Source organism: Pseudochaenichthys georgianus, chromosome 14 (assembly GCF_902827115.2).
Source record: "Pseudochaenichthys georgianus chromosome 14, fPseGeo1.2, whole genome shotgun sequence".
Taxonomy (NCBI): domain Eukaryota; kingdom Metazoa; phylum Chordata; class Actinopteri; order Perciformes; family Channichthyidae; genus Pseudochaenichthys; species Pseudochaenichthys georgianus.
This window is the reverse complement of record NC_047516.1, coordinates 35,720,102-35,742,455: the sequence shown is the minus strand read 5'-3', so window position 1 is coordinate 35,742,455 and position 22,354 is coordinate 35,720,102. Positions and strand designations below refer to the sequence as shown.

The 22,354-nt window shown below is 40.6% G+C and overlaps 1 protein-coding gene across 1 annotated transcript in view; it reads right to left on the bottom strand.

The window, feature by feature from the left end:
* Positions 1 to 1,825: 1,825 nt before the first annotated feature.
* The window catches only part of LOC117458089 (CXADR-like membrane protein), a 96,967-nt gene continuing 76,438 nt past the window's right edge, over positions 1,826 to 22,354 (bottom strand). The window contains exons 2-7 of the mRNA XM_034098340.2: positions 12,877 to 13,034; positions 11,949 to 12,147; positions 8,593 to 8,760; positions 7,648 to 7,770; positions 5,251 to 5,392; positions 1,826 to 4,863 (exon numbers count right to left, since the gene is read on the bottom strand). Coding sequence (XP_033954231.1) covers positions 4,482 to 4,863; positions 5,251 to 5,392; positions 7,648 to 7,770; positions 8,593 to 8,760; positions 11,949 to 12,147; positions 12,877 to 13,034 — 1,172 coding nt within the window. The 3' untranslated portion in view covers positions 1,826 to 4,481. The remainder of the gene's footprint in view (positions 4,864 to 5,250; positions 5,393 to 7,647; positions 7,771 to 8,592; positions 8,761 to 11,948; positions 12,148 to 12,876; positions 13,035 to 22,354) is intronic.

Sequence of the window (22,354 nt, the reverse complement as noted above, 5' to 3'; positions counted from 1 at the left end):
GTCTGCTGTTAGATGAAGGAATACCACTTAAAATAAATGAAGTTTGGCGATATCAGCCTGCTATATCAAAATGTTTCATGTGTGATTTATGCCACAAAATTACTTGGTTAGATTTAGGAAAAGGATCAGCAATTACTCAAGTTTTAAGGCATACTGTAGGACCAAGCTATTAAAATGGCCTTCCAGTTTCACACAGGTTTTTATTGGTTAAATTCCTTTGTCTTTCGAGAATAAGCAGAATAGAGCCCTTTCACAGCTTCTTCTTAGATGCAGTACCATTTAAATCTGTGTCGCAGTGGAGCAGTATGGTTTATATAGCTGGGTGGTGTAAACATCTAACAAAGATTAAATTGTTTGACCAAGAAAAAAACTAGGTCCATGTATAGTCTTTAAGATGCAGTTGAAATCTCTGGATGAAACTCAGTAGTCTCACTATTCAACACTCATCATCAAGTTCAACATTGAAAGTCACTCTCAAATGATTGAGTAATTATGGCCAACTTTAATATTCAAGATTTATATGTGGTAATCTGAGTTCAACAGGGCAATTTCCTGTCGTATTCCATCCTGCAGTATTATGTACTCTTATGTAGAAGCATCCATTAATACAGCACAGAGCTGCATGGCTGCTTCTGATAAAACCACGACAGTTTCTCTCACTGCACAGGACTGTTGCTTCCAGTCCAGTAGAAATGCCCATTCAAAAACAAGTCATTGGGAAATTGCTTATTGTCAGAGTATCCTGCCATCCAGAGAAGACCATTCCTGTTAAAAGATGCTGCGACATCAAACTAGCCCACATTAATCATTTCCAGGATGCTGAAGAGCACTCAGAATGTATTTTATTTCCATCCAACCATTTGTTTAGGCCCAGTTATTGTCTGATAAGCAGAGCAAGCTCCCTTATTTAATAGTAGCCACTTAAAAACACAAACTAGGCAGACTGTTAAAAGGAAAAGTGTGTTGTTGTGCCAGGAATAAAGACAGTAACTCTCTGTGTATCCCCATTCAAAGTTTTATTTTTTATAAAAGAACAAAAGAAACAAAAAAACAACACTGAGTTTCTGTACAAATATTACTCTTTCACCCAAGCAGAGGACTATATAAATGGCTTTTTTGTTCAAGCCCACATCAAAATAAAAGCCTGATATTAATATCATAAGAGACAGGGTCCCCTCTCCTGCGGTGTGTTCACTGTACAGTGAGGACTTTCATATTTACATAAAGAAGTTTCAAGAGGGTACAAAGAACTGTGTGGTGAATGCATACAATAAACAAATCCAGAAATGGAAACCAAAAAATATAGATTTATGAATTTACAGATGAAATTCTATGACCATTATAATTTATATCTAAAGGAGTATCATTTATATTCTATATAAGCATTGAGGCAACAAAATAATACATTTCTTCCTATAGTTTAGTATCTGTAACATGCATATAACCATCATTCCTCAGCCTTTATTGGTGGATTTTACCCCATAGATTTCTAATAACTTTACATTGTATGTCTCGTAGGGGCCCCGGAGGCCCCATTGCATTGATAATGGTGCTTCTTTCCAGTTGAAATGGACATGAGCCTGTAGGTTTTCAACAGAACAAAAGACTATCACTGAAAATGTGACGAATTCCTAACCTGAAGGACAAAAAGAGAGAAGTTGAAAAAATGTAATCTGTCGGACCCCGGCACAGCTAAATGTAGGATTGTCTGTTTGTGAAAAGACATATACAGTAAATAGTCATACACATCCCCCTAATATAACATCAAACAGGTGTGTGTGTGTGGGGGGGGGGGGGGGGGTTCTGGGGCTATTCAACCCTCTGACAAGCCGTTCTGATGGAGTGTTCTGGCCCCTTAACAATTATAATTGTAGATAAGCAAAAATAATATCCACAGAGACAAATTGGCATCTCTATCTAGCTTCCTTTTAATGGCCGATGTCTGGAGTGATGAGTTGGAGTTTATCCAGTTAGGATTACACATCTTATTCTTGCTAGGTTTTATCCAAATGTGGTACTCCCAGTACATCTTCACTAAATGTGTGTTGATAGGGAAAGATGGAAATAATACCTCCTTGAAGGTCTATGAAAAGTAGAGAAAAAGTATTATTTCTGTAAGAATATCCTTGACACTTTAAAAGAGCCTCCAGTTCAGGCTTCCAGTTGTTGATGTATGTGTGTATGAATATGTTGAGTACAATTACAAAATATTCTGTGAAATAGAAGTGATGTACATCCGTTTCATCCAATGATATTTTTCTGCTTTTGAGGTGTTTAACTTCAGTGAATGCAATCCGTTGGCTATGGAAAAAGGCTTTTTTTGTTCCTAAATATTGATTGAATTCTCACAAAAAAGCTAATGTTTAATCTAAACTTTACTGAATGCAGTGGAATGTTATAAATACTTTCAGTGATCACATGCACTGAAGTTGGAAAAAGCAGTATACGCTACTAAAAGCAGTATTCCTATGCTCATCAGTCTTCAGGTGGGCTACGCTTAAACAATCACTCTACAGTCAGAGGTGTGGTAACACCAGCATACTCTGATATTAGGTCAAATGGAATCATACGTGTCTATGGCCCCGTCCACACAGAGACGAAACAGGTGTTATCCGCTATAGTTCTTTATCGTATGGACGGTTCGTCCATACGAGGCCGTAACCGCGGAAACGGAGCCCTCAAATGATAATGCATCCCAAAGTGAGAAGGTCTGGTAACGTAACGCTTGCGGCACCGTGTGTACGCCCCAAACGATCATAGCCCCGCCTCTCCCCACCTCTCCTGCTCACCCCCACGTCATTGCTGATGCGTTTCACAACAACAATGGCGGATCACAGGGTTGCGTTCGTGCTCCAGACGCTACTGACCATGATACAGATTTTAGTGCAACATTTACAGCCGTGTGGACGGGGCCTAAGTCATTAGACAATAACTTTGGCTTGGAACTCTACAGTTACAAAGCTCTGTCCTTGGATGAAGCTTATCTATAACTTCCCCCACCATGCAAATAATCAAGAACAGCGCCATGGGAGAAGAGCAAGAAGGTGGTGAGAATCACACGACTAGTTGAAAGGGGAAACGGGATAAAAGGCAGATTACGTATTGAAGGGATTGAAGAATGAGGAACGGGGAAAGATCAGTATTGTCCTCTGCTGAATGGAAGATGAGGCACAAGGGCGGGATATATATATTCTATGTGCGGCTGTCTGTCTGCGGGCTGTGGCTGGTATGCGGGAGGTCAGATATAAATGGAGCTCTCCCAGCTAACGTACATTAACTGCTTAGTGTTATCCTCCCTGTGAAGGATTTGCAATGTACTGTCGAAAGAACTGTTTGATCATCACAACGAGCATGGACATGACCAAAGGCACTCTTTAGAGATCTTTATTTTAGTTATGTATTAAGAGTGCACAAGGTAATTTACTCAATATAAAGGATTCAATGAGTGATATAATACTCAACTGAATTCAAAGCAAACATTTTAACATGGGACTAACTTAATGCTGAGAAAAAACACTGTATATAACACATATCATATAGCATCACATTCATACAGTTTTCTGCTCTTGGATGACAAAAGAAAGTATACTTCACACAAAAATGAGCAAATAAAACATAAACCATCACAATGTGGCACTTTCACAGTCAGGCCTTTACCTAACCCTGTAACAATCAAAAATATAAGTGCTCAATGATCCTGAACATTTACTTCCCCCAAACAACTCACACACTTCTCTGAACTCTCTCTGACATGGAGGGTATGAATAGTGTCCCATATGAATCTACACTTAAACTACACTGAAGCTGGGAGATGCTTCATCAGAGGAGGCGGTGACGTAGGGAATCATTTATGTCCTTACTACAATATGTATCACATGTATGGATGGATATATGCAATGTCCACATAAAGTCTGTTTATACAATCAGAGACATTCATCCGGTGTATATACTGTAACAAGGTACGGTTAAACTACTTTCATCAGTTCAGTCACTTGCAACAGGTGTAAAGTGGTGTATTGTATGTAAGAAGGTCTTCAAGGTTGTTCCTTTTTTCTATTCCCTTTGGAACTAACCTTGTCATGTGTATCTGTGAGTAGTTGACTGCAAAAATAATGAAGTAGTAATCTAATAATTTCATCAAATGTCACTGGCTCACGGTTTTGACTTCACCTTATTTCATTAACTCATCCCATTTGTTCGTGGTTCGACCCTCTAATTTAATAAGAAACCAACTGCTGCTTCAGTTTCAATACCTTCTTGTCTTTTAAAACCACAGTCCATAAAACAGTACCTTCATCACAGTTCCCACTTGTTCCTATGTCATTAGTGTAAAGCAGAGATTCTTCAAGAGTTACATTGCTGAAAGTATCCACCAGAAAGCAAACGGTGAGAATGAATCTAAATCATATAATTATGAGAGTCTAACTCTTGGGTTCAGCTAGTGGCAGTGTCCTGAGGCTGCCATGGTCTTTTCTTCTGTGTCACATCTTCGACACAGTCTGGAAGGCCTTGCTTTGGGCAGGGATCATGACAGGAGTGGCCCCCATGCGGCTCAGGTTTGCAGGACTCAGTTTAGGGGGGCTGGGCTTGCTGTTGGAGGTAGAAATGGAGGTTGGTGTTGAACGGGGTTCGGGAGTCTTGAGAACGGACTGAGTGTAGCCAGGTGGAGACTGTGGGAAGTTTGAGGCATGGCAGTTTTCTTTGAGCGCCGCCACAGCAGGAACACAGGGTCGCTGGCCTCGGAGCCCCATGTTGTGCACCATGGACTGAGTGGAGGAGGTGCCTGAGCGAGAGCTGCCAGAGCGGGATGAAGACAGGGAGTTGGGCTTCACCAGTTTGGCTTTGGGAGCCTCTGCATCCTCCCTGAAATGACCACATGGTTGCATGATTTCCAGTTATCACATGCACAATCTCAAGTTATGTATTTACTACTCAAATGAAGACAATGGCAGTTTGTTTGCTTTCAACCCTCTTTTGACTGGCTACATTATTGATAGGGAGAGACGCCCAGCAGCCTGCATTATTCATCCGGACACTTGCACATTGCTAACAGTGATTGCTAAGGTTGAGTATGCAAACAAAGAAATAACTAATTTAAAACTAATTATGTTTTAACAAATGGTGCTAACATTTCATGCAGCATTTAGGGAATCATCTCCATGAAGTTCTGGTTGCCTACTTTTGGAACATGGGCAGCCGGACACTTCACTACTCCAGAAGTACTTTGATGATAGTGCTAAAAGAGTATACCTGATTTCATTTGGGGTCTCTTCTTCTTCATATTTCTTGTTATCCTTTTTTCGGAACACCAACCAGATGATGAGGATGATTAGGAGGACCCCAAAAGACACGCCAACCACCGCCCCTGCTACCACACCCATTCCCCTTACATCTACACACATAGAATCACACAAAACACACACAGACAGAACATTCGATTAGAAAGAGTATACTGACATTAGGCCTAGAAGGAAAATTGATATTTCTATATCCGCCTTGTATAAATAATGCTTGCAATCGTTCTGTGTTGCTATATTTACAGATCTAACCAAGGCATTTGATACACTAAATGGGCCCATGTTAACTAACTTCCTGAATAAGGTTGGAACCAGTTGTAAAGTTGCTAGTTTTCAGAGTTGTTTAACTGATTACATGACATTTGATCGGTTTGGTTTCTGATCCTGTTGTGATACAGAAGGGGGTTCCCCAAGGATCTATCGTGGGGCATCTGGTTTTTCCATAATGCATACATATTTGTGTCTACATGAAACACTCAATGTAGCATATGTATTCTGATGATACAGTGCCACATTGCAGCATGCTTTGAATAATTTCAAACTGCTTTTAATGCAAACTAAATTAATGCTATGTTAATTTTTACACCTAGGAATACTAAGGAATATTCCCTCTCTATTAGCACCCTACATTTAAGACAGGAATAAACCTGTAATCAGACTACAGTGATAGCATTTCAAGAATTGCTTGTCACACTACTTTGACTTTACTTTACCCTCTTTCTCATGCTGCTCGTGATATATGTCAAACTCAATCTACAGGATGTATCACTGTCCATTGGTTGGATGGTCTTTACTTACTACGCACAGGTCTTTACTTACTACGCACAGGATGCAACACTGGTATCATTCTTAAGTACAGGCCATTTTGGGCAGGTTATTAATTCACATTACGAACGAAATACCTATGATCTTCAATCCAATGGGTGGCTGGGCTTGAAAGTTCTATGTGTGGACTGACAATGAAGAAGGGGCCTTCCTTAGCCCTTTGTCTCAGAATGACCTCCAGGATACACTCACACTAGAAACCCTCATCTCTCTGGACACTTTTAAGTGAAGGTTGGCTGAGGTTTTTGTCACAGAGTGTTCTTGTTCTCTTCTTAATGCATTATCTATGCATGTGAAATGTTTTACTTTTCTGTCTTCTTCGTCAGATCGCTATTGTAAGAGAGATTTGATCAAAATCAGTTTTGTTGTTCAGGTCCTAAACTTTTAAAGAATCCTTTTTTCCCAGAATTGTAAAAAGCAGAAACAGAATGGACCTCATGTCCCAATAAATACACTTTTATTTGCTGGTGCTTTACTTCCTGACATCCCGCCTTCAGAGGTCTTTGGGCTTAGTGTCGTGCCACTTGGGGTAAACTGGTGATTGAGTTGGTGATTGATGGATCTAATCAATAGTGAGGGCAGTAAGTCATGCAGGTGACAGCAGCAGTTTGCAATTGTTTATGGCGAGTGGTCGCCAGTCGTATACAGTACTATATTTACAAGACTACCCTTGAGGGTCCTAAAATGTTAAACAAAAGTCCTTTTGTAAGATATTGTTAGATTAGAGCGTGTTCAAAACAAACCCGCTATTTTCTTAAATAGGATTTAATCAGGTTTGCTGATTGAATCCTATGCGATCCATCCAAAACAATCTTGGATTTTACATTCCATTGATTATTTCAGTAGCTTTGATCAGTTTACCATTGTTACAGTTATTATTGTCTATGGGGTTTTAGATTAATTTCAGTCGTCACAGGTCCATATCTTCTACATTTGTTGAGATCAGCCTGGAAGATAAGCTCCTGAAGTTTCATGAAAACAAATCAAATCTTCAAATCAGAGTGTAGCTACATTGTCTAGAAATGATTAAAAACATATATAATAGAGTGGGTGACATGTTCATTCATTACCACAAACACACACCACTGTAGTTTATTTTAAGTGCACACTTTCCTGCTGTCTGACTAGATCATTACACCTGTATTATTCCACCACAGAAAATAGATCCCACAAATAACTCTTTTGAGAAATAAACTAAATATTTGTGAGGTATTTTAAATTATTTATTTATGTCTTTCCCTGGTCTTTCTTGACAATAAGAAAAAAATATCCTCGCCCTTATTTTTGAAATGTCATTGTCAGTACGACTAAATATGGTGGGGCGTAAAGTTTACAGTGCTTCCAAAACCTGACCTTTAGTCAGCTACACATTGATTTGGTGAAATCGCAGGTGATCATCATTTGTAAAAATCATGTGTTGGTTTTCAGATGCGGCGTGAACAATGGGTGTGAAAGCTGCATCCTTTTCTGAATGCACATTTGTGGATGTATTGTTGTTTCAGTGTTCACTAGGGTTTCCACTCACAGTGCAGCTTGACCTCCACCGTGCAGCTGTCTTCTCCCACATCGTTGCTGGCCGTGCACTTGTAGACCCCGGTGCTCTCCTTCGTCAAGTTCTTCAACGTCACAATCTCTGGGTTTTTCAAATCTGATTGTACCAAAAAGGGAAAAAAAAGTATTCATGGCGTGTGTTCATTTCCTGGTCTAAAACACTGAATGTGTTTTGAATATAATGCTTATTGAGTTAATAGAGCTGTCTGACTGATTCTGACTGGTTTTGTCCCCTTTTGAAGACTGTATGTTAATGACTAGCCAGAAGAACCATCAATTCAAAAAGAAAAAAACGAGGGGACAGAACCTCTGTTTAACCTATAACAGTTGACTGCCCGAGTCAGCAGAAAAAGCAATAAAATCAAAGAGCTGAAATATGTCCGCACAGTCCAGCGATCTCAAACTGAATCCCTGTCCACCAGTGTTTCTGCCTTCGAAGCTGATAAATCACAACCCTTTCACTACTACAAATCTGTCACATTGCCTAGTGTTCTCTCTTTCTTTTTCTTTTTTGCTGAAGCATTTAGTTTGGATTGAACTCTGAGATTTTAAACAATGCAAAACGAAATACAATTTCTGTTACAAAAAATAAATTCCAGAAATCATATTAATGTTAAGGGTTCACGTGCTGGCTTATAGCAAACCAGGGCTGTGCCGATATATTTTGCCAACATTTCTGGCATGTATGTTTGTTTATTTAGTTGCTGTAGTATTGTGTGGTCAGTAGTTTATTGTGTGTAAAATGTATGTGTTTTGGTGTCGTGCATTCCTATATTATACATTTAAAAGCCCAACTTGGTACAGGAGTTGAACATAGAATAAACACTGTCTGTGGTTGACATTACAGAGCTGCTGCACATTGTCCAAACCAAATCAAAATACCGTCAAATAGAAGCTACAGACGTGTGAGCAGACTTACCCACTAGGGCCATTGAAGGCAGCTTCCCACCATATTTGCCCTTGTCCATAACCCTCTCCCATTTGTAGTGGAGGGGATCAGAGCCGTCCGCAGACTTGCAGCTCATCTTGACATCCCCCCCCTCCAACAGTTTCCCCTCCATCCAGCACCGCGGCTTGGACGGCTTTACTGCGGAGAGACAATCAGATACAAGCACAGATATTCTTACAAAATGTCTCCTCAGCTCGTTTTCCAAACAAGATTGGTGCTCTCCGCAGGGGCCTGAAGCATAATGAGACTGCATGTGAATGGAGATTTGTGTTTATTAGATTTGTGTTGCACTACATCCTTGTATATTATGTTTGATGCTAGATTTATACTTGGACTTCTGTTCATAGTGGGAAATACATAATGAATTAGTCCTGTTAGCCATACAGGGCTTCGCTCAGCTGATCAGTCCGATACGATAAAATAAGATGGACCTTTATTAATCCCGTGGGGGAATTCAGGTGTACAAGCAGCAACAGGGTAAGCGTGGAAAACAGGACAGCACAGATTCACACAGATTAATACAATACAAAATAAAATCAAGAAAACAAATTAAAATAATAATGATAATAATAATAATAATAATAAAAGACTATGAAATAGGAGATGAGTAAAAATAAGAGTAAAATAACTCTCAGCATATATACATATTTGGTCATATAAATTATGAAGTACGAAATGAGTTAAAGTGAAAAGTGAAAATGGACATCTCCACATATAGTGACATATCTATCTACATATTTGGTCTACTACTAATATATTAGCATGGGTTGTGGAAACAGTGTATATTTATGTCCAGTGATTTCTTTTAATTTTCTTTTTTCATCATTGACCCCTTGTTGTGCAGCCTGATGGCTACAGGCACACAGGTCTGTCCGAGGCGCTTGGTGCTGTGTCGTGGAGGGATGAGTCTGTGGCTGAATACGATATAATACTAATACGATGTTCAGTGTTGACATCAAGAGGTTGTTACCTAATAATATTGGTCTCAAAGTGGAACTTACGGTAGTTTTCTGCAACGTGTCAAGGCATTGGAGGTCAAGTTACCATCATTCTTTTTTGTAGCGTTTTATTGTTGAGTGAAGTGAATACATCTGAGCAATGTTGCAGTGGTGAGGATCAGAATCAGAGCGGCTTCGCTTGTGACAAGGACACCAATAAAGGATGTTTCACAAGTCCATTTACAGCAGTGGAATCTGAGGTCAGGTGGTTCAGAGGACTTACAGTACAGACTGTATATGTCCCAGTGAATCATTGAGGTTGAATTCACTGTAAAGGATATTGTTTGCTGCTGCGCCGCGGGATCATGTGAGTATTCCTGTAAATGCAGTAACGTCTGCTCTATTTGAACTTAGTTCGTCTACTTTCTCTTAAAAAGGACTACAACTGTGGCTGGGCCATATGACATATATCTTCTTTTACGATATAGGGAATTAAACAATTTACAGTATATCACAATATAGCATTTTTTCCGGTAACTCTTTTATTAGTGACTTTATAGACAAAGAATTTGTAAATGTAGCCCTAGTCTAGAAACGAACATGAAAATGATATGTACTGTATGATAGACATTTCTATATGGTTTTGACAATATGATGTGTACAGTATGATTTCATATTACGCAGCCCTAACCAAGAGCAACTATTTGTTTCTAGAAAGTATCTTTCAGACAGACAGTTCATATAAACTCACGATGCACCAAGCAGCACATTTCATCTAGTTCTTAACAATTATGATTTTCAAGATTTTCTTGAAGTGACTATAACATGAAATCATAACTAGCCGGCCGGACAAGAAGAAGGTGTTAGCATCAACAAGTGGTTGTGGATAAACAAGAGAGAGGGGGATCTTTCCCTTCAGGGAGGGCGGCTCCACTGTGGAGCTTGCTGACCTTGTGTGATTGCAGTCAACCATTTGAATCTTGAGCTGTTGGGACACATTCAGGATGAGAGGGAGACCGTGTTGTTGGCTTCCTTTGCCTTCAGTGCATCACACTTCATCTGCTCATACACAAGAAAAGCCACTCTGACAAATCCAATATTCAATCAGCAAAGCGATTTCATTGGCTGTCACCTGTCCAATGTTAATCTGACTGCGAGAATGTACTGCAGCTGTAAGTGTCTGAATCACGTTTAATATATAGGAAGCAGATTTGAATGAAAGCACTGCAGACACGGCTGAACTTAATACAATGCCTTTAGTGCTTTAGTAACTTTTTCCATTTAAAAAAGGATGTACAGTGGGGTGGCACTGCTGTGAGAAGTGACTCGATGCATACTGTGTGAAGGTTACGCTGCCTCTGGGAAGCGCAGACTGGAAGGGGATGCAATAAATAATTTAAAAAGGGACAATCTGCTGGGGTTTGTTTATTCCAGTGATGTATTGGATAGTAAAATGTTTTCTCTTCTTATGGAACTGTATGCATTAGAGATGTACTGCCATATTTTCAGATTGAATACCAACAGTTTATGCAATCAATGAGAGGCCGCTGATGGAGGAAGGGTTCTCCCCACAGGATGCTGCACTCACAGAAACACAACGTGAGCAGATCATATGTACACCAAGCTGATCGTCTCTGACATGCCTATGCAGTGAGTGGCATTAAACCACTGCCCCTCTGATTGATAGGTTAGCGATCAACCCTCTGTGCCACCACATACACGACATGTATATTTTACATAGGTGAAGGTAGAATGTAAAAAAAGTACATTTACTTAGTTCAGTATAATTTTGATACTTTTCCACGTTATCCTACTTTATTATTTTCTCCACTACATTTCTATAGCCTTAGCTTTAGTTACTCATTACTTTCCAGGTTCAGATTATAAACTAATACATAATATAAATAAACTCACTAAAATAACCAGCAGAATTGTATAAAGTAATACAAATTAGCTCCACGTTTACCAACTGCGATGAACACATGTATGCATCAATATTCATATTCCAGTGATTTAATATATGTGATTCTAAAATGGGCTGTATACTGTAGGTACATAAGTATATATCTTGATGCCAACACTTGTACTTAATTTAAGATTTTGAATGCAAAAGCTTTACTTGTTTCAGAGTATTCTTACAATTGAGTGTCATAACTTTCACTTAAGTAAAGAATCTGAGCACTTCTTCCATCTTTAGTACTTTCACAGATGGATGAGTGTCACAGGCCAAATCATCATCTACTGTATACTCCAAATCACATACTTTGGTCTATCGGAATACTTCATGTACTACATGTACATGTGCTGCACTACATTTCTCCAGTGGCCTAGTGTTGTTCTGTGTTCTCACACCCTTTTCTCATGTCCTGGAAGCTGTCTGACACGTACCCAGCACTATGAGGCTGATGGTGCTCCAGTGGTACTGAGCTCCGGTCTTCACTTTGCAGCTGTACTCTCCTGAGTCTATGAGGGACAGGTCGCTGATCACCAGGGACGCGTCCCCCTTTAAGTACTCTCCAGCGAAGGATACCCGGCTGCGCTCCACCTCATTGGGGTCGAACACCCGTCCAGCGAAGAAGGTGATCACCTGGTGGGGGGAGGGAGGGGGGAGGGAGGGGGAGGGGGGAGGGGGGGAATAATGGGACAAATATGGTGACTTTATGCAAATGTGTGTATATTTTTTGTTCAAAACTAATGAACACACAAAACAATTACAGAAATGGTTCAGAATGCTACCAATGTCATGGTTATTCTAAAAAAGTGATGTTTAAAAGAATAACTTTTTTTAATTTAGAATTGAAAAAATATTTGTTTTTGTTTGTTTCATTTTTAAATACAGATAACAAATAATCAGAAGGTGCTGCTAGTTTTAGATTTGTATAAAGCTAGCTGTTGCTATCTTTAGCAATTTAGCAGCTACCTTTCACTTGAACTGCTGATGACAAGTCATTCTCAAGTACTATTCTCAATAAAAGTAAAATCAATGTTTAGGAATTTAACACCCACGGAATACACACATGTATTCTCCCTTTGAGACTTAATAAGAAATATGTTCTTGTTTCTTTATTATGTTTCTTTCATATTTCTTTTAAGAGGTGTAGTAGATTTGAGTAATTGGATTACTCACACATGTTAGGAGCTAGGCTTTCTGCCCTCCTACTTCAACTAACTTTGTTTTACTGTAACATGACTGTAGATATCAACAATGAATTACTTTAATACAACATTAAAAACACCTACATCAATGGCACAACCATTTTTTATATGGATTTCCAAACTACAGATTCCATTCTTTCAACTTTGGACAGACACTCACCACTCTCTGCCTGTTGGTGGGCTTGAGCAGCAGCCACTCAATATCCAGCGTGGGGTCGTCCCCCACCCAGAACTGATGGTGGCAGGGCAGCGTGGCGTTGTCCCCAACTACCCTCTTCATCTCCGTCTGGGCGCATGTCCCCAGCACACCCAGCAGAACTGCAGAGAGACCAACACGACATTAATGTTCACTGCATACAGTATAGAACGTCAATGCATCAAGTATTCATCAAGTATTCATCAGACAACAAACAGCACAACACAGTTCTGGGTTTTAAAATTCTCAAATGAAAAATATGTTTGACTAAAGCAGTCACTTTGAAACTAGGAATGGAAATGTCTGAGCTCACGAGTTGCTCTTAAGGCCACATCATAGGAATGTTCAATTTGCAGCAAATCAGCACTGTTCTCTTTCGCACCAACACACATGTAACAGACATGTTGTTATTGTACAAGTACATTTAATTCTAAGCTGTGCTATTGATATTGCAAAGTAAATATAATCTAATACTATAATATGTTATGAGCAAGTGCAGATCTCACTCGGTGTTTCTTCCTCCCTCTCCCACACAAAGAAGAGCTGACTCAATGGTCTCTTTAGAGTCCGGCACCGTCAGGGCGCCAGGACACAGAAACAGCTAATACTCACTCCAGCTGGATCATGACAGACTGGGTATAGGATCATCTTGCAGATGCTACTGTTTCAAATGAGTCCAAACCCCTTGAAAAAGGCCAACATGTTTCTTTGCAGAAGTACTTTACAAATACTATTTGCCAATATGTCCATGCAATTCATTTGTACATATCAGCAGAATGATAACAAACGAATGCCCTGGATTGAAGATGAACATGAGGAATCCGTTTACTTGACATCTTTAAATAAAAGAATCAGGTGTAGCTGCCATATTCTGGTGATCATCAAAGGAGGAAGCACATGCACAGTTCAGGAGATCAAACCAGTATCGTGTGATTGGAGACATTTCAACTACAGTAAATATTTAATAGCCAAACACTTTTCCAGGACAGAGAGCCACCACAGACGCATTTAAAACCCACCCACATCATACATCTACTTTCAGCCGTATGTAATGGAGAGCTATTTAACACACACACACACACACACACACACACACACACACACGCACGCACGCACGCGCACGCACACACACACACACACACACACACACACACACACACACACACACACACACACACACACACACACACACACACACACACACACACACACACACACACACACACACACTAATAATAACCCATGAAGGATGCACGGGACAGTGGGTAGGGTCCAGAGGGGGTATCGGCTTACGGAGCGCAGCAGCAGAGTTATTGTGGCGCTGCTGCTGGGGTGGAATTACCCAGAGCTGAGGATGAAAGCCTGAGCTTCCAATTGTTTCCTCTTTCATTTATGTATCCTTCCTTGGACACTGATCAACTGCAGGGACTGTGATGTCCTGCTGGCTGGACACATTTGTTGGAGAGCAAAAATAGAACAGGGAAACGTGTGTGTGTGTGTGTGTGTGTGTGTGTGTGTGTGTGTGTGTGTGTGTGTGTGTGTGTGTGTGTGTGTGTGTGTGTGTGTGTGTGTGTGTGTGTGTTTGCATTGTCCTGGGTTACAATTGCTTCTCTGTGTGTATATCAGTTTTAAATCACGTCTGTGTGTGTTATTAGCGGTTGATGTATGTGTGCAGTATGTCAAGGTGTGTTACATACAGCATCTGTGCAAAATGAAGTTACACTGAAAAATCTGAAACGTTGACTTTAGTTAATATGAAATCTGTTGACAAAATACATTGAATTAAAGTCAATATTTCAGTTTTTTCAGTGTAATATTTGCATTAGTGTGTGTCGATGTGTACGTGCGTGCGCGGAGGTGTTTGAACATCGGAATGCATGACGTCTACAAATATGTCCATTAGCTGAAGAATGCATAGATAAGATACAAAGAAGCGTGTCTCTCGAAGTCTGCATGATTACGAGCTCAACGTGCGAGTGTGTGCTTCTGAATATCAGTGTGTGTGCATGAGTGTGGCCCACATGCAGGCGCACTGCTGTCTGCGATTATCGCCGCAAAATGTCCGGAGCCTGTTGGCGAACGAGTCACGGAGAGCTTTGTTTTCATGAAGAAGCCCTGGGGCGAGTTGTGCTCCAATAAACCCTCTCCTGCTCCTTCCAGTGGAGTTCTCGCCGACCAATTATAGTGGCAGTGGGAGCCAGCGGGACGCAGAGGGCCCAGTTACCACTTCAAACTGCTGCATATCACACCGCCTTCCTGCCTGCGTGCTCGTATGCAAGTCAGCACATCTACTGAACTCTGAGGCGGGTACCACACAATGCTCTGATCTTAGGAAACACAATTAAAATAGAAAGAATAAAGAAAGGAGAGCAAACTCCCTCCAAGATATCTCCTGGTTCTTTGAATTGTTCCTTCTTTTCATCCGGTTGTCGGTATAGCGGAAGAAAGAAGTGTCTTCTTCTCTTTCATGTATGTATGTATGATATGGGGTGTGATTACATGTGTTTATGATATGTGTTCAGACTGGAAGCTCAGCTCTGAGTTATGGTCTGATGCTAAGTGTAACGTGGAACATGTTGTATACTAAAGATGGGGGTTTACATACATATGCCAGGGCTAAACATGATGTAACACACTGGTTATGTCTGAACCCATCTCAATGCATATTGAAATGCTTGCTTTGCTGGCCTGTCTGTTTCTAAGAGTACGCTTCCTTGTTGATAAAGCTTCTAGTTGATAAAAGAATCTAATAAGAGTGCATTGACGTCGACACCTTGTGCCTCTTCACCTATACATCTCAGTTCTTACTCTTTCCCTCACTGATGGTGAGTCATTTGGTTGTGTGTAGACGGTGGAAGCAGGGAGAGGCCTATACGTGCCTTGATCCCTGCCGAGTCGACGCACAACTGTTGATTGGTGTCAGTGCCACAAAAAAAGACATGTGATCCAGAAGGTGAATGATATGTATGAGGCTTGTAGTATTTAAATTAGTATCTAGATCATTACTTTTGAAAGGTAGTTCAATATGGTTTCATAATTAGGTCAGACAAATATAACACATCTAGGAACCTTTCAAGACAATTCCAAAGGATCTCTAGGAATCAGAATTGTCCAGAATTTGAAGATGCAAGTGAAATGAGACAACATGTAAGATTGATGCGCTTCCTGGGGGCAATGCCAGTGGTGCTGTGTCTGGAATATATGACAAGTACACTGAGACATTATTAAGCCTTCCTTGTTATTGGGCCAGCAGTTTACCAATGCCAAAAAACAGACCAACTGGTAGTCGTAGGGTCGAAATGAGAGCATTTATGTTCATCACGTTTTGAGTTCTTAGATATATCCTTAATACATGTTGAGTGGGGTTGTTAAGGCAATCGCCCAAGAGTGGGTGATCGTGCAGAAGGAACGTGTGTGAAGGAAACAACAGTTTAAGATATTGCAACTTTAACGGTTTAAGTTATTCCTTCCTCCCACTTTAAAGAAAGATAGGTCAGCCCACTTTTGTTGACGCACTAGATGTGAGCCAAGGGAGCTTTTTGAGCAATGGCTGAGTTGACGTGTATGGGTAGAACATGTAAACACAAATCAGATAAAGAGGAACTTGCAAGCGTGGGAGGATTCGACCAGCTGGCTGAAAGAGTGGGGAAATGGACTCTTTGTGAAATGTGGAACTTTAGCTTTATGCTTTGCTGTCTGCTCAGATGTATGCTCATTCAAATCTTCAGTGTTAAGGCCCATCACATCAACTACGGTTATTCAATCAGCTTTTAGAGCGTGTGTATGACATAAGGGTATCACATACAGCTGAGGGCCTTTGCTGCCTGTTATCTCTGTTCATGTTTCCTGTCAGTCTCTGCTGGGTACATTCTTATATAAAAATGAAATACAAACATGTGTTCTTGATAGCCTGAAATACATATTTAGGTCAGAGTTGATGCAAATATAAGTCTTATTAAGAAAATGCCTCAAGTAATTTCACTTAAGCATCAGGTAGGGCTTTAAGGCCCGGACACACCAAGCTGACACCAAAGAACTGACACAGACGGACCCCTGACTGTGGCGTCGCCTCACGTCCCTGCGTTGTGGCCATGTGTCGCACTGGAACACACCGCAAAGACTTCAGCCGACGGCCAAGTAGCACGTACGAACTGCGCATGCGTGAGTGGCAATAACTCTCCCTACCACCAGGCGGCGGTAGTGTGTATTCGTCATTCAAAAGAGGCAACAACCGGAAGACAGACTGCGTGATAACCGAGAGAAGAAGAACAGACTGCGTGACATAAACAAACTACAAATAGCGTGTGCGTTCCATTTTCACTCTACAGCGAGAAGCTCACGGGGCTTTCCCGAACCTGTGTCGAGAGCTGGAGGTAAATGAAATCTCAGATTTGCCTTCTTAATCGTTTGTTTGGGTCCCTCACTTCCGTTTCGCTTCTCATGCACTGATTCGCTAAGCTGAACAGCCAATCAGAGTGATTTATTTTGCCGACAGCCTTTGGCCGACTGCCCGCCGGATCAACATGTCGAATCGGTGGGTTTTCGGCCGAAAAGACACGATGGTGCAGGACACACCAATCTGAGTAGGGCGACAGGATGCTCATCGTCGGCCTGACGCCCATCGACGGCCAAAATCGTCTTGGTGTGTCCGGGCCTTTAGAATACACGTTTGAAAAATGAATAAAATATTTTGAAAGTTTAAAGTGAAAAAGAAGAACGTTTACCAATCCCCTTTAGCTCACTGCTCATCTTTGCTACAGGCTGGATGCTGCAGGCAACGTTAGCTGCTATGAGAAAAGTACGCACACATGCTCTTGAGTTGCATTATGGGAAATGTAGGCGCAAAGTTTTGACAAGGAATAATAAATGCAGGGAATAGAAAAGATGATATCTGGTTTTCATAATAATTGATATTTCCTGATTGAACTGTAGCTGATTAGCACTGTTACAGTATGTACATAACCTATACATTTCACGTTCAGAAAAAGAAAGAAAACATACAGCCTATGTGCATAAAGTAGCAATGTCATCTCTGTACTTTGGTAAAGCAGACTCAGCAAACATTGAAATACCAACTATGCTTAGTTAACAAGATCAAGAACAGCCTGGATGTTTTCATTAAACAGGATCAACAAAACAGCACATAGTGTCTTTATGTTCAGCGGGCTGCACCACGGCTCTCCTGCAGCATTTTAACCAACAGGTTCCTGGCAGCCTGCCCTCAGTACAGTGCAGAGAGCCTTTGCTACACTGCACCACTGCACAGGACCATGAGGGACACAAAGCCAATGTTGCATCTTAATGAACCAAAGATTAGACGCAACCAAAACAAAAAACCTCTGCCAACACCAACACATCTGCAGCCTCTGGAATAATCCCTCAAACTCTTCCAACATCACCTTCTAAATAAATCTGTCTGCTTAATTTCAGACAAATCCAAGAAAGGGTGAGAATACAACGACAATAGAATTTTCATTCACTTCAACAACCTGCATAGCCTGATGCCAAACATGGGTAGTGCACTGAAACAACTGACATGTTTACTTTAATGAAATGTATTAGACAGATTTCACATAACTGTATTAGGTTAGTTGAAAGCAATAATATTAAGTTTGAATAGAAACTATTAGGTTCAACTTAATATAATTGCTTTCAACTTACCTAATACAGTTATGTGAAATGTATTGACATAATACATTTAATTGAAGTCAATGTTTCAGTTTTTTTCCGTGTGTGAATGTTTGCCACACAGTTTTTCTGACACCCAGTGTGTAATGTAAGTATATGTGGTGTTATGTGGCGTGCCGCCACCCTCCTGTACCTGTTTCTCTGCACATTAGCTGCTCTGTGAGGCATGCAATCATTCCTCTGCAGCCTTGAACACTTGAGGATGAGCAGGGGAACTGGCACTCACAATGATTCATCCTTTATGTCTGTTGCTACGACTGCTATTGCTCCGGCCACTGAGAATGAAACGCTCCCCAGTTTATTGCATTATCTGTGCAACAATGGTACACTAAACTGGTGCTTTCTTTGTAATTTAAGGATTGGTGGGAGGCTTAACAGAACAATAAAATGAGTGTGAACTCACTTATGTATAACGTCATTATGGGAATAGGGAGAATATCATTTATATCCATCCTGTCTGGCTTTAGAACACATCATAGCACAGAGACAGCTCTGGTTAAAGAAACAAATGATATTCTAATAGCCTCAGACAAGGGACTTGTCTCTATTCTTGTTTTGCTCGATCTTAGTGCTGCATTTGATACTATCGACCATGATATCCTATTGCAAAGACTAGAGCACTTAGTTGGCATACAGGGAACTGCTTTAGGCTGGTTTAGGTCCTATCTATCTGAACGCTCTCAGTTTGTACGTGTTAACGATGAATCTTCCACGCAAACCAAAGTTAGCCATGGAGTGCCACAGGGCTCAGTGCTCGGACCTATTTTGTTCACATTATATATGCTTCCATTAGGCAATATTATAAGGAATCATTCTGTAAACTTTCATTGTTATGCGGATGATACTCAACTATATTTATCAATCAAGCCTGATGAAATTAATCATCTAAATAAAATTCAAGACTGCCTTAAGGACTTAAAAACGTGGATGACCTTAAACTTTTTGATGTTAAACACGACCAAAACTGAAGTTATTGTACTTGGCCCGAAGAATCTACAAAACAAATTATCTAAAGATATACTAACTATGGATGGCATTCATTTTGCCTCCAGTGAGACTGTAAGGAATCTTGGTGTTATATTTGATCAGGATTTATCCTTTAACGCCCACATAAAATCAATTTCAAGGACCGCCTACTTCCATCTACGTAACATTGCAAAAATCAGGCATATCTTGCCTCACAACGATGCAGAGAAACTAGTCCATGCATTTGTTACTTCTAGGCTGGATTATTGTAACTCTTTATTATCAGGGAGTACCAAGAAGTCAGTCAAGTCGCTTCAGATGATTCAAAATGCTGCGGCTCGTGTACTAACCAGAGTTAGGAAAAGGGACCACATTACTCCTGTTCTGGCTGCCTTACACTGGCTCCCTATAGAACACAGGATAGAATTTAAAATTATTCTTCTTGCCTACAAAGCCCTTAATGGGCAGGCGCCATCTTACCTTAAAGAACTCATTATACCCTACTGTCCTACTAGGGCATTGCGTTCCAAGAATGCAGGGTTGTTGGTTGTTCCTAGAATCTCTAAAAGTACAATGGGAGCCAGAGCCTTTTCTTATCAAGCTCCACATTTGTGGAATCAGCTTCCAGTTTGTGTTCGGGCGGCAGACACCCTATCCGTTTTTAAGAGTGCGCTTAAGACCTTCCTTTTTGATAAAGCTTATAGTTAGGGCTGATTAGATTCAGCCCCTAGTTTTGCTGATATAGGCTTAGTTTGTCGGGGGACATCTTACTTCTTCCTTCTCTCTGTCTGTACCTGTGTACTCTCATGTTCCGATTAACCCAGCTTCCCCAAATGTCTTTCTTTTTGGTGTCTATATACGCCGGGATCCGGAGTCATGGATGATCCTGCGGTCCTGTGTCCTGCATCGCGAGCGCTGGATCTTGAGTCGTGGCTGTGGTCCTGGATCATCGGTCCTGGATGGATATCCTCGTGGATTCATCTTCCTATTATACACACATGCATTTCCAAACATTTGGACTACCTATGTTGCAAATGTATTATCTTTTCAATTTACACACGGCATCTATTGCACGTCTGTCCGTCCTGGGAGAGGGATCCCTCCTCTGTTGCTCTCCCTGAGGTTTCTCCCATTTTTCCCTTTAAACTGGGTTTTCTTTGGAAGTTTTTCCTTGTACGATGTGAGGGTCTAAGGACAGAGGGTGTCGTATTGTCATACTGATATTCTGTACACACTGTGAAGACCACTGAGACAAATGTAACATTTGTGATATTGGGCTATATAAATAAACATTGTCTTTTTGCCTTGTACTGGCAGATTTGCATAAACGGGATTTCATTGGCCTCCGTCGAGGCGTCAAAAGTTGAACATTGCTCAACTTTTGAAGCCAGCAACGCTCCACGTCGCTTCCCAAAATGCAGTTTGCCTAAAAGTGACGTCACACCATTCAAAGTGAATGGGCAGAAGCATTGGAAGCTTCAACGCACGCCGCTGTGTGGACGGGCCGTAAGAGCAGGACAGACTATCGGAACAGGCGGGAAAATACACAAAGACAGGAAGTTAAAACAGACACGAAAGGGTGACACAAAAACAAAGAACATGACAGTTCACGCAAATACAATCAGATCTCTTCCACCTTCCTTAGACCCTACTTATTCATGCTATCAGTAAAAAAACAAGAAATCTATTTGTTAGCAGATTTAGACGTAAACCTTTTGTCTCCTGCAGCAGAAAGGTGAATAATCTCAGCAGTTCAAGTTTAGCCATTCATCACGGCGTTATTCATTATAGGCACACATCTCAAGAGGCTTGACGACAGAGAGAGAAGGGGCGGTCTTATACCCCAGGTAGTGACATCACAATCATGTGGTACAGCCCTAACCAATGAACACAGTTGGTAGTCGCAGCTACTTACATAAACAATATATGGTACACAGTAATACATGGAGTCATACACTATACATGTCTGTATGTTATATCTCAACAATATTTGAATCAATTATAGTTATTTCGAATGATGCTAAGAGTAATCAGAGTCAACCGCTTTTCATTTCATCACCAATATGTTAACGCTGGTGCTAACTACTTTCAACAGGAAAGAGTTGGTTACTCTGCATAGGACACATCGATTTAATTTAATGATCATCATGAAAAATATAAACATCTAAAAGTAGTTCGTGGTGCAATTATTCTTTAGCTATTACTGTGCAAACGTTCACTTCATAATAATAAATTAAGAGCATAGGCATTAATGTGTCTGTTGGCACTTTAACAAACCAACAGAAGAGGTAAAGTTACGCATAACAGACTGCAGTTACGTAGATATTGATAAATACATTAGCTGTCATTTCAATTTAATTGTATTCATTACACTTACTGACAGACACGGTCCATTACCATCTCTCCATGCTAAAGTGAGGTTATAGGCCCCTCACCACACACTTATCCACAGTCAATAAGAAGTTGTCATTAGAAGATTAAGAGCCATTCTGATTCTTGTGCCAAACGATCATTAGACTATGTCTTGATTACATCATTTCTTTTATTTTGCAGCAGCGCCAAAGTATGACCAGATGTCCTTATAAGCATTAACATGCTGCACCATGTTGTATATCTGTTTTGCTGACTGTGCAGCCTGTCCAGCTAAAACGATGACAATTAGTTTGAGTTATGATCAATATGATCTGGTTGTGAACTGGTTCACTGATTGTGTGATGCACGGTTTCCATCAAATCTCCCCCCAAATTTTAAACACTAAATAAAAATGCTATTAAATGTGCTGTCAGTG